The following is a 13465-nucleotide window of genomic DNA, read 5'->3' on the forward strand; positions in this document are numbered from 1 at the left end:
ACAGCAAAAGCAACAAAACCTTTATAAACCTTTTTTCCAGTGTAATGGAAAAAAAAAAAAAATTCAACCCAACAGCGGCTTCTTCTCTTAGAGATTTCACGAAGCCATTCTTTGTGGCGACCTTTGCTTTGGTTCATTACACACTCTTGTTTCTGTTGTAATTCATTAGCTGCAGCGAGGGTTTCTCTTTGTCTTACAGTAGTAAACACACAAACACGGAGCAAATGTGTTTTTAACAGCTTTCTTGAATCCTCTAATTTGTTCCTCCGCCGTGCTCTAACATTGTAAGATGTAAGATTCATTCACACTCTAAATAATGTAGGAGCTCAAGGTCAGTTAAGGCAGCTGAGCACATTACAACCAATGTTTAGGTGTATTTTTTTTAATAGTACTGCTATAAGAATGAAAGGATTGCTGTAAATAGTGTTCACACTAGTGAATTTCCAGAGACACGAGTCTGTGACTACAATCTTTGATCCGTGAGACATCATAAACTCAAACAGTGAAAAACTGTGGAGTCATAAAAGAGAGACAGAAATAACCAGTGGGACACAAAAGCTACCACTGACACAGCTTGTAGAAAAACAGTGATATCTAAAGGCCCAATAAAACAGCATGTAAAGTTCAAATAAGAAGGCATACAGTACATCACCACTGTGTATTTCCTTATATAAAAAAAAACACTCGACACCGTTTTCTATAAATCCTCATACAGTGCCGCGCTGACTCACACCTCGCTTCTCATTTTAACATCAACATCGTTACTGCCCTCCCCACGGGCCCCGTCTTACCTCTCGTATTCCAGGTTGTCATGGTCACAGCGGGCGTCTTTGTGCTTCTCCCAGTCCTTCCCGTGGCGGCACGTGGTCAACGACACAATGTCCTTCCCGTTGTGGATGTGATGGAGAGCGTTTCTCGTGTCCGAGCCGATGCCCGTGAGATAGCGCTTCCCCTTGAACATCAGCAGGTACTTTCTTCGGGGCGGGATGGTGTTCCTCACCAGCCAGCCTCGCTCTCCGCCCTTCTGGGGGTGCTCCTTCGAGAAGAGCGGGATGGAGACGTCAAAGCCCGGCCTGAAGTGTTCCGTGTTGAGGCTGGCTTTGGCTAAGATGGCCTGACCAATGTTGAAGCCCAGGTCCTCTGTGTAGTTCGGCCAGGTGCCCGAGTACAGGTTGAATATCAGGTGGTTACGCCCGTCATTCCATAAAGGGTAACCACGGATGCGTTCGTCCACGTTGGGCACAAACTGTCCTGATAGCTGGTCCCGATCTAAAGTGTCTATCCCGAGCACAAACAGACATGCTTCACGGGGGTCTGAAGTGTAGTACCGGGACTCCGCTATAGATGTCAGGATCTTCCTGTAGCTTTCCGATACTCTGTCGTTTTTCTCCGATGGATATATATACACCCTGAAGCCTTCCCTTCCTCTACGGCGACACCGCGAGAAGTCGAAACAGGTCTCCATGCGGCAGCGGCTGTCTTTGTAAATGGCCGACCATGCCTGGCGGCGCTGGCGGGGCGACTCGGCCGTCCCCGGGTCCGTCTGGAGCTCGTCCAGGTGGGCATAGCGGGGCAAGAAGGCCCGGTCGGTCCAGTTGGGCCAGGGGCGCACCACCTCACCCCGCTGGCGTGTCAGCAGCCGGAGCAGACGCAGCTGGACTCCTCCGCCCCAGTAAAAGAGGACCAGCCAGCAGCACGCACACAAGCCCAGCAGAACATACTTCTTACGCGCCTGCATGGGGGCCTGTCACAGTCTCTTTTTTCCGCTCTGTCTCTCTCTCGTCCTCTGTCTTTTTGTCTTCTCTGCCCCTCAGCTCTGTGGCCTCACAGGGGTCGGGGGTGGGATAGGGGGGGGCTGACTTGTGACTTCTAACAAGGAGCCTCTGACGGAGGACAATGTGTTAACAAGGACATCACTGCCTCGGAGTGTGGCCCGGCACACTTTGCCATTTAGAAATGACGCAATCTCAGTTACTGACTCCCGTCTCTTAAGTCTCTTTCTGCCTTCCCCATTTGCTCTTCACCGTCCTCTCTCAAATGTGTGCGTTAACCAGTCTCCGCTGTACCACGCACTGCTTCTGCTGCTGCTGTGTACATTTCTTCCGCTGTCCAGCGTGGCTGAAAGTGACGAAGGGTGATTTCTCCGCTCGCACTGGCCAAGCTCGCTGCCTCATGGTGCCTGGCGCGACTGCTGTCTGCGGGGCCCCTCCTGGGGAGAAGTAAACAAACAAGAACACACACATCAGTACACAGACAGACTTGCAGCTCCTCAACCGACACGGAGACATAAACTGAGATTAGTTGTGAAATTGCTGTCTCAACAGATGGTGCGACGAACACTTTTCATAGCCCGACGGGTATAAGCTTTCATGTGGATAGCGTTTCATTTTGGTTAGACATATGTAATCTGCAACCCCAATCACATTTAATCCACACAAACACACGTATAATCAAATAGCAGTGAAGTAGCACAGCTGGGTAATGTTTCACAGGCAGCAAAGGATTTAAAGCTGTCAAACTCCATCTTCAGCTGGAGAAGATTGAGAAAAGTAAACTCGGCGCACTCTTAAAAAAACAAAAAACAAAAACAGCATCCGACCATGATTAGCCGCACATCAAAACCATCTCCTCGCGAGGCCCTCCTCCATCACTCCTCCATCCCTGCTTGGCCTCCACCTTTCTGCAACAAAAAACAAAACACGGATATCTGCAGGCTCGTATGTGTCCCGATGTGCGCCGACTTCTGGAATAGCGATGCCACGCTAAACTGGGCGAGATGTTATCACGCTCTTCAAGCTCCAGTTGAACCGAAGCAGATACAGAGGTGCAGCGGAAGGGGAAAATAAGAGCGCGTTCAGCATTTGCGGCCGAGATTTGGAAACGCAGGAGGAAAACAGAGCAACCGTACGTCTCTGAAACATTCATTCACCTTAGAGAGGCTGAGTGAAGGCCTTTTTTTGTTACATTTGCAAACTTGCAACGGTTTTTCAGCCTCAGATTTTTTTTCCCCCAAACATCTCCCTCCTCATAACTCCCCAGCTCATACAGTGTGTGTGTGCGTGTGTGTGTGTGTGCGCGCGTGCGGAGAACACACCTCACAGTGAAGGACAGTGTTCTTACTGCCAGCTGCCACACAAAGGCAGCTTTCAGGTCTCACCTGGCTGCTCGCTCTCTCGCTACCTCTCATTCACATTCCTCCTTTCTGCCTCCTCTGCAGCCAAGTAGGAGTTACGCCTGCCGTCTCTTCTTGCAGTAAAACAAGCAGCACACTGATGATGTGGGTAAACAATTCATCGTCGGATTTCTCAACCTCCAGAGGAGAGAGGAAATAAGAGTTTGTGTGTGAATTACTTGGAACTGCTTTTACTGATAAACGGAGGGCGAATTTAAAATTCTAATTTGTGTGGATATGGGTTAAAACGTCTTAAAGGAAATCTGCTTTTTTGGCAGTGGTCGTTTGTTTCAGCTTTTCTAAAGCGATTAGTTCGAGGGTTCAACAAACTCAAGGGTTGCACAATTTTCTCCATTCGTGAAAGAGAAATAAATAAAACCCAACATTCAATTTGTGCTCTTACTGTGTAATAAATACATAATGGTGCAACAAGAAATGTGCTAAGAGCTTTGTGGTAAGCAATTATGGCAGTTTGTATGTGCATATAAAACGTTTTTTAGTTTTTTTTTTTATGGTTGTGGTGCTGAACAATTAACAATGAATGGACTGATAGATTCAGACAACTTTACTGACCCCAAGAAGAGCAATTCATTTGCAGCTTACCCAGTCCACACACACAACTTTAAAACTTACTAGCCAAGTAGTTTGGCCACATGTCAAAGGCAACAGATAATATCAACATAAAGAAGTCATTGCAAGAAAAGGAGCAGCAGTATCTGAAAAGTCTTAAGTTATAGATAAAAATGAGTCATAGTTCCTACAAGCAATCAAAATCGAAGATATTTTTATAAATTGAGTACCTTAACCTTCATAGTCAACAACAGAATGATACGGAGCAATCCAGATTAAACTGCTAGTTGGAGTCCTACAAACGTGCACTACACAAGACTGTCACTTTTGTGGAAGGAAAAAAAAAAAAAGAATATTCATACTAATCTATTACATGCACTGTTGACCTATCAGTAAACTAAATGATGTTGTTCTCTTTGGCCAAAACTAGAGAGCTGTGGTAAACAGATAATCACAACAATAAATAGAAGTTTACAAGTAATATCAGAGGACATTTTTGATGATCCAGCACCACAGATGGGAAATCTATGGATACAGGTAAAGCCTTTTACAAATTTTGTCAAACGCAACTAGCTACAAGAAACCGTAGTTTGTCAAAGTGGGGCAGCAGAAGCACCAAATCCATTCAAACATGCCTGCAACAGCATGTGCCGCTTACGGATGCAGAGAAGCAGCAGCATCTGGGCACACAAGTCTTCTGTATAAATACTGTACAAGTGCGTGTCTGCGAGCACCACAGCCCCGACTGTCAGCCATCGTGCCCCAGATAATTCAGGTCAGCTAATCTGGCCGTGGAGATGTTGGTGGGAGGTTGTTGTTTTTTTGGCACCTCCCTTGTTTCTAATTTTCTGGCAACAACTTGAGCAGTCTGAGCAGCAAGCAGTCCAAGTTGGGGAGAAATAGACACTTGGGATCCCATTACATGCTCCTCATCAATAATTCACTTGCTCCTTTAGTTAAGGCATTGATTTTGCTTTCTTTATTTTTTCTCATTGCTTTATATGGCCTGCATGCAATTAAACGTCAGTCTTCTTCAGGATACCCGCCAGAGAGCGATATGCATGAGCTCTGTCTTGGTGATTTGTGGTTGTGGGAATAATTGATAGCGATGGCAGGAAGGGGTAATAGGAAAGTGATGGAGGGTATCATTATGGTGATGGTAATGATGATGGGCATGAAGCGCTGATTTAGTTGCCTTATCGAATCTGACGCCAAACCATTTGGCGTGAGGACCCCAACGCTTTTGCCCAACGTCCTGCAGTTGCCTTGCAAAAATAACAGACCCGTGAGGATATTTACATTGATGGAAGCACACCGAGGTGTCTCTATTACTTTTGGTTCAACAATAGGGAATTGGATTTCATTGCAGGCCACTATCATTTTAAAAACCCTCTCTTGACATCGTTTATTACATTTAACTTATCAGCTCAAAGCTAGAATCTGAATGGATTTCAAAATTACAAGACAAGAATAAATATCAGAGGCCGCGAGCTTTAAAGCTGGACGGAGGACGATATGTGAATTGAACAGAATCACTGAAGAAAATGTTATACTTCATTAGGGCACGAAACTGCTACCTTTGAAAAAGAAACAACCACCTTTCTTCATCTTGTGCACTGCGCAGCATTTCCTGTGTGTGAAAGCCTCCATTCAGCTAACCACAAACGTAATGTTTGCAGGTTCCCCCTGTGCTGCCAAAACAGCTCTGATCTGTTGAGACTTGGTGACAAGACTGAAAGTGTTTTAAAGTATCAGTAGCAGCAGATCAAATATGTCTTGCAAGTTGCGGCTTCCAGTGGATTTGGCTGGTTTTTTTCCCAGCACATCCTAAGGATTCTCATTCAGATGAAAATCTGGGGAATGTCAAGGTCAAATTGACCTCTTGAACTCTGTCATGTTCCTCAAACTGTTACTGAAAAAGTCACTCAGATGCCATTTTTCCCGCTTCCAATACACCAACTTCAAGAATTGCCTAATATATCCCACTCTTCGACAGGTTCCATTGTCAAGAGATAATCATTTTTATTCATTTCATCTGTCAGTGGTTTCAATGCTGTGACTGATCAGCGTACACGCATTATGGTGGCTTAAACTGGTGAGAGTGTTCTGTCATGGATCAGTGATGGATCATTATGGTTGGCTGAGTAGCGCTGAAAAAAAAGCCACAAGGCCCAATAAATAGAGGGGCGCGAGGGTGAAGGACAGGGTTCAAGGAAAGGTGAGGGCCGGATTCAGAGTCCTCCAATTCCACCTTTTGCCATTTGTTTCCCATTTATATCTCCTTCCCCTAATTCATGCTCACCCCGTCTTCATCACTCATTCCTTCTGTTTTCTCCTTTCCCTCTCCTAAGTGGACTCGATGGTTTCACTTAGAAACAATAACGATTTTGCACTGTTTTCCCATTATTCCTTCTTCAACCTAAAAAACAAAAAAAAAGGGAGTGGAGGGGGGGGAGGGCAAAAAACTATTAATCACAGACACGAGGAATACACTCAACAAGGCCAACAATTCGTTGATCATCCGCTCACCTCGAGTGCGAAGAAACTTCCAGGAAGGTTCATTGAGAGTGTACTGAGCAAGCAAGGAAACTGTTGCAAAGAGAAAAAAAAAAGTTTAATAAGGCACACTTCATTAAAATAAGGTAATATAAAAGGTGGTGGATCGTGTAGCCCGTCATCAGAGCAGCGCACACCAGCATTTCGACATAATGTTCCAAATCCTTCATGCCAAGAACTGCTCTGATTTAAAGTTATAATTCTAATGATTTTAATGAAAACACCTCCTGTTTTGAATGCCCTTTATGAGCTGCATTTTTCAGCAATAGCCATTCGATGTAATTATGTTGGGTAATTACCACTTTTATTTATGTAGCCATTTTTTTTTTTTATTGTCCGTGAATGATTCAGCCACTCCGTGGACTGAACATGCCTTCACAGAGACCATGGATTGAGGGTGCGACACATCCATGTCATCCTGCATTACTGTTTTTAATTTTGTCTCATCAATATCAACCTTACCGTTTGCTCTTTTTACACAAGTGCAAACCCAACATTTCCTACTGCTTCTTGTGAAGCAGTGACGGGAAATAAGATGCATTAGTCACAGAGTCTAACACTGACCACTTCAGCTAATTATAAATGTTTCTACACAACAAGACAATTGTCTTCTTTTTTTTTTTTTTTTTTGCAGTTTCTACAAGGATGTAATGGAACAAGAAACCGCCACAACAGTGGAGGCCCCTTAAGGATTAAAACTTCAAAGGACTGAACATTTCATTGATTGCAATTTAGTTTGGAAGTAATTCCTCCAGTTGAACATACAACAATCTGGAGGACATGGGACGAGCAAGGAGTGGAACTAGTCAACGGGTGATAATGAAGGACATGAAGCTGCATGGAAGGCGAGAAGAACAAGGTGGAGAGGGACTTCATGATCAATATTCAACGGGTGACAGCTGGACCCAATCTCTATTCTTCATGCCCTCAATCGCTCTCTAATGGAAGTCCCTCCACTGCTTATACCTGCTGCCCTTTTTAACAGGGCAATGTTATTAAGTCATTCAGGGAAAAGGAATTGAAATTTGTCATCACATGTCTCCCTTATTCATCTGTGGTTATTTGGGCTTTGATAGAAAAACGAAAACGGATGGAAATGTTCGGTGACGATGGTGGCCTTCTGCGGGAAAACTCGGCATTTGTCAATTTGTATTTCTCTTCAGCCAAATGGGACGGGTTTTTTGGGGGTTTTTTTCTCATAAAGAGATTTCTGTCATTCAGTGACAGATTGGCTTTCCCTTTATTTGTTCAATTTGCCGTTTTGTGGCTGCGGCACCAGCGCTGAGCACAACTGACATCGTAAATGCTCAAAATAAAATCTACTACCATTACAGTCATTTTCTAGCCAAGGCATTGCAACTGTAAGAGCGACAGCAGCAGCATTATTATGTCTGGAATGATTAGGGTAGACACAGCGCAGGTTGTAAATTGACACTGGATGGGCCAAATGTCGGGTAAAATGAGATTTCTATTCCTTCCCAAATTATATGGTTCGCTTGTAAAGACGGTCCACCTGAATGATGGAAGCCTACCATACACTTACACAAATCCTCAGTGACTGCCCTGTACGAATGCCCGTGTTCAGTGGCAACAAGCCCTTCGGTGACTTTTTTGTGGCCGAGTGTGTGTGAGCACATGTCAAAACTATACTTAAATACACATCTGCCATGTGTGTTTTCACTGGCGACACACTGTATTAGTTCAGCAAAATAAAGTGTTCTGAAGAAAACACAAATCTTGTGGTGAGGTGAAAGGCTCGGGCGAACTAAAATTAAACCCTGGACTCTGTCATTACAGGCCCGAGAGAAGTGACAGCGTGACCGAGGACCAGAAGATAACTGCTGTTTGTGTTATTGCGGTGGTTCCCGGCTACTTTCCCTTGTCATTCTTTCAAATTAAACCTATGTGTGCACTTGTGACCCCACGATACTCGCACATGTCTCCGAATGGCAGCAGAGTTCAACCCACAGACTGTATATAAAAGTGAACGTAGTTTCCGGATCTGAAAAATGAGGCTGATGCAGAAGTACCTTAAGCTGCAGTACCACCGGTTGCTGCTAGAGGTTGGCTCTAAAAAGCCGCCTCCGTATACCCCCATTCAATTAGTCTCACAAAATTCAAAGTCAATAAAATTTCTCTACGAGCTATCTTTGTTTTGCTGGCTAAAGTCGCTTCTCCCTATCAGTTTTCTGGCCGTCCATCTGAAAATAATCCCGTCATTAACTAGAAAGTAAGCTTTGAAAAGCAGTGTTTTTGATTGACAGGCCTGTGGCGCAACCAGGTTACAGCTATTGGTGTGCTCAACCACAGAGTCCCATTTCCTACTAAGAGTGTTGTATTTGGGAACTATTTATGAGCCTGAAGACACACAAGCAGAAAGCAAAGATAAGGAAAAAAATAATAATGCTAACTTTTTGTTGCAATTTTGTCTTCTGGCACTTTAGGGATCCTGACCCTGAGGCTGGAAACCACTGGCTCAGTGTACGAGTCTTTGTTTTTGTGACTGGTGGTGTCATCGTGGCCAGGAATTTATGCAAGTGCTCGTGTGTCTTTTTATTGGCTTGAACGTGAATGCCTGCATAATAACTGGGTTGCGGTTCTATCACTTTCCTGACCGTGTACAACCTGAGGAGGAGACGCTGAGTGTGAGGGATGTCTGTAGTCATTTCAGTCAGTCTGTGGAAAACCTAGGAAATCTTTCTGTGGTAAAAATAAAATTGACAAAAAAAAAGAGGACCTGTCTCCTTTTGGCAGACCTGCATTAAAGGCTCAGGATGTGATCCAGGTTCTATTTTCTGTCCTCACCTCGTAGTTGCCCTTTAAAATCGAGGTGCTCTTTACACTCCCACACACACCATATGCATATAAAAGCACACACACACACACACACACACTTTGGTCTGGGTTGAACAAATGGCTTTTTACTGTATTAAAATAATCTCCGTTGCTGTGTCCACAATACTGAGGGATTTTTCCATTAGCTCGACCACCTTGAAAACATAATGGCCATAAACTTAATCAAGCGCCGGCTCTTTTATGAGGCCTTTTCCATAATATGGATAACAGCGCATTCTTATCCAGCTTAATAAAACCGCACTTGCTCTGTGTGGGTTAAGGCACGCCGACACGGTTAATAAGATGTTTACCTCGAGCTGAACGCCCTGCAACGCAACCAGCCTCCCGACCACGCTCGGATTCCAAACCAAGCATAATTACAAGCCCGGTTGATTAATTATGTCTCAACAATATGCTGCACTCCAACGCCACAAGGGCTAATTAACAGAATGAACAAGATGGGTAGGAACAATTATTAGAAGGCTCTCCGAATTTGGCTACGCCGTTTACAATCCTAGAAAACGGGGACGGAATAAGTGAAGGTGAGATCGTATCACAGCAGACCAGAGACCGAGATCACATAGCAGACAGCTCAGAGCGGGAAAAAGCCTGCCGAGGACACCGATACAGCAACAGTCCAGCGCTCCATGTTCAGGGTGCGTTGCTGTGCACCCGACAAGCACACGCACAGCAGACGCAGCATGTAAGCCAAATCCATCTGCCTTATTAACCGGTGCCGCTCACAGTGGATCCTACCTGCAACTCATGTTATCTCTCCGCAGCGCCGACCCGGAGGCGGTCCGACAGCACAACACAGATCAGATCGACCTATAAACAATCTGACCTTGACAACACGGGGGAAGATATACGATCTGACCCTCGGATAAGAAGGAAGGAGCACATTCCAGGCGGAGTTTAATTAGCCGAGTGTATCTGACATCCGAGCAGGAGTGTTTGTTTTGCAGAAAATGGCATGAAAAGCTTTTCAGTCGTGAGGGAAATGCATTTTTTTTTTTTTTAAAGTCTTTTTCTTCCACTGATTGCATTCTCGTTGGGACTCGTACAAAGCCTTGCTACTTTCAATTCTGTAAAACCCGATTACATTTTCACAGAGACAGTGAAGAGTGCGATAGAGTACATGATCACTATAGGCACAGTGACCTATACCTTTGAAAGGTTGCATGCTCAGTGCCCCAGATAAATGCCTTGATTATGGAAATTCTCCCCATCTCCGCAATATGTATATATTCAGTCTTGGCTGACACTTTTCAAAAGGCAAGATTTGTGCTTCTGTTAATCACCAGGGAGGGTATTACAGAACCATCATGTATGCAAAATCCCATTGAGACTCGAGGGTTGCCGTTACAATGAAGTAATTTCATAAATTAGACGAAATCCATGTTCAGCTTGTTGTCAGGATCCACCTTCCCCTGAGAGCCTTTTTTTTTCCCTGAGCATCCTCGACAAATGACAACACTTTATTAGGGATCAGTGAAGTCACCATCTTTTTTTTCTTTTTTCCCCTTTCTTCATAAAACCCAACTAGAGATTTGTAATTAATTGCTGCAATGAACTCCTGCAGCCTTGTTTGCTTCTTGGGGATTCATTAATACATGGAGCACTTAGTAGGATGTGAAAGCAGGTAATTCTCTGCTCTTTCCTGAGCTATTAGCTAATATGTTTTGAATGCAAGAAAGGCATCGGAGGCACACGGGGACAGAACAGTGTTTTTATTTGGACTTCATCAAGGAGATATGAATTTATTTGGAAAACTATGCAGGTGTTCTCAAAATAACTTCAAATAAATGGAAATTCACTAAAGCTCTCAATAAGTAGTTAATTTAAAATGACAATAATACTCTCAGACGTGAAGATTTTTTTCGTGCTGCCTAAATGAGCCCCGTAACAGGAAGTCCTGTTCCACTGTATAATATTCATACTCTGCCGTTTCCCAAATGCCTTGTATCATCAGTGTCTGTTCACAGTCCCCGTCAAAAGTCGGAGTTGTGTCAGGAAAGACTTCACGTACAGTTCACTGACTGACTATAAGGACTATGCTTGCCAACTACTTTGCAAGAGGAAACAGCATGACAGCTGAACAGTGGCAACATCATTTATTATTCCTGGATAGTGACAGAGTCATGTGCCACCAACCCCGCAGCCCCATCTGTCCAGTGGGAGAAGCAAATCATCTGCCAAATGATCTCAACCTGAGCTGAAGACTTCCCCAAAGCTCGGAGCTCTATTTAGGGTTTGGCAGGGAAACGGAATATGAAATTAGACGGTACAACAGCATTAACTGCATGTAATTTGAGCCCACAAACACTCACAGACAAACGCGTCTGCCTAGTGTGGCACATGTCACCTATTCAGCCTACCTGTCACATAGTGAGATAGAGCTGCAGGTGGCGGCAGCAGGTTCGTCCAGTTCTGAGCACAGCGGTCTGTCTGGACTCCTCAGTACCCCTGAAGCTGAATCAGTCACGCACTGAACTGTTGAGGGTCCTGCTGTGGCTCAGTCCACCAGCTGAAGACGCTCAAAACACCAACATCTCCTCGTCCTCAGCTCTCGACTCAACACGATTAAGTTACAGCACACTGACAGAGCGGACACCGGGCGCGTCCGTAAAAATACTGTCGAGGCGGAGTTGTCCCGCCGCCCCCTCGCGTCTGTCCTCCAAATCTTCCGGATCCCCCCCCCCCCTCTCAGATACGTCTAGTTTTCCTTTATTATCCAGCATGCACCTCTCTCAGTCAGAGCACCGTGGACCCCACATCATCACCCCCCCCCCCCCCCGCTGCTCCAACAGCAACCTGGATTTACTACAGCAGGCTGCGTCTGTCAAATAAAGGCTGGCGGTCTCCAGTGGTGAATTGAAGCGCCCCTGTTGCTCTGAATGACTTCAGTGACCTCATCACCGTATTTCTTTCTCTATACGACCGGCACAGTGTAACAAAGGTCTTTTAGTTTCACTATTGCATAGCCTTCAAACACTTGTGATTCTCACCTCAACAAGCAGCGTGAGTGACAAAAGGTGCGCTGCTGAGCGTCATGCAAACAATACATCCGGAGCTAATGGCAGTCGGAGCGGCTTCAATTCAAGAAAACGCACTTTACAGGATGTTATTCCAACAATCGCAGCATGTCCCGTTGCCAGAAGTCAGTGGACAATGAATTTGAAGCCATTTCGTTGTAAATATAAAGAAGATGCGGTTGTAATGGTACATTATGGCTTCAGAATGGAGGGTCAGACATGAGCCAATGAAGACAATTATTACCTGGATCCCAGCAGAACCATCTGCATGTACGTAATTGTTCAGATCCATTTACAACGAACACAGCCACTAAACATAGATAGCAGATATCACCCAGTACGATCCTCACCCAGTGCGATCCCCGCTGCGCTCCGACTTCTCCCCGACACACACAGCCCGTGCTTACCAGGTGGCGAACCGCGCTCTGCTCCTCCTCGCTGCCGATTTTCCTTTTCACACCACGGCCGGTCATTTGCGAATCAATTCAGCGTGCACGCGTAGGGTCTCCCCCATCGGGATATGAATGATGAAATGTGCGTGATAAATTGTCCATTTTCCATATCCACAACAGTTCACACACGACCCGCCCCCGGGCGGCACCGATTGGTTCACAGCCTCGTCGGTGTCTTCGTCGCACCGTAAAGGAAAAACACACATCTGGATGCGACCCTGCGCAACTGGAGCGCTCTGGAAACGCCGAATTACGCACAGGAATTGAACTGACACGGAGGAGCGTGACATCTCTACGGTCCCCCTTTAAATATTGTCTCCGGATTTTGGTGGCCAAATATTGAAAAATCTTGTCGGCTTTGCAGAAAACATAGGTTCCAATAGGGCACCGTAAATACTGGGCCACAATTAGAGGATGACTTTGTAGCCCGATGAGGGACACCAGCCTGGGGATGGGGGGATTTTAATGTTTCAGCAGTTCTATTAATTCTACAAAAGGAGTTATCAGCTAAAGTGCAGGTCTGACGAGAATACGATATTGAGCAACCGTTACTCAACATTATATCACGATTCAGTAACAGGCCTCTATTTTGGAAACAACGCGCCTATGCATGTTTAATGAGGTAGATAGAAAAGATATTATCACAGAAAACAGCACCGACAGAGCGCCTTGTCTCGACACTGAATTTCTACACCGGATTTCTGACGCTCTTGCGCCGCTCTGTGTCCGGATGAAATCAGCCTCCTCCCTCTTCCTTCCCTCAGCTTTCTCTCTCTCTCTCTCTCTCTCTTGCGAGGGAAGCATATCGTATCTACGTAGATCTGCTGGCTCCAGCAGCGCCGAAC

General features: G+C 45.2%; 2 protein-coding genes and 1 long non-coding RNA gene across 4 annotated transcripts in view; 1 reads left to right on the plus strand and 2 right to left on the minus strand.

Moving 5' to 3' along the window:
• LOC138617350 (exostosin-1c) overlaps nt 1–1835 on the minus strand; it is a 69093-nt gene extending 67258 nt beyond the window's left edge. The window contains exon 1 of the mRNA XM_069692297.1: nt 792–1835. Coding sequence (XP_069548398.1) covers nt 792–1738 — 947 coding nt within the window. The 5' untranslated portion in view covers nt 1739–1835. The remainder of the gene's footprint in view (nt 1–791) is intronic.
• LOC138617335 (ephrin type-A receptor 7-like) overlaps nt 1–13465 on the plus strand; it is a 360848-nt gene that overhangs the window by 344153 nt on the left and 3230 nt on the right. The gene's annotated exons all lie outside the window — the stretch shown is intronic.
• On the minus strand, nt 1836–12758 carry LOC138617429 (uncharacterized). Of its 2 annotated transcripts, none has more exons than XR_011310658.1 (3): nt 12576–12758; nt 6272–6331; nt 1836–2209 (listed from the first exon to the last, which is right to left on the minus strand). It is a non-coding gene; the product is annotated as an uncharacterized lncRNA (long non-coding RNA). The 2 variants fall into 2 exon arrangements; XR_011310657.1 differs by having other exon boundaries at nt 12519–12758.

Source organism: Brachyistius frenatus, unplaced genomic scaffold (assembly GCF_029030835.1).
Source record: "Brachyistius frenatus isolate BFR_SWC_R1_liver_20210118 unplaced genomic scaffold, ASM2903083v1 Contig_2, whole genome shotgun sequence".
NCBI classification, from domain to species: domain Eukaryota; kingdom Metazoa; phylum Chordata; class Actinopteri; family Embiotocidae; genus Brachyistius; species Brachyistius frenatus.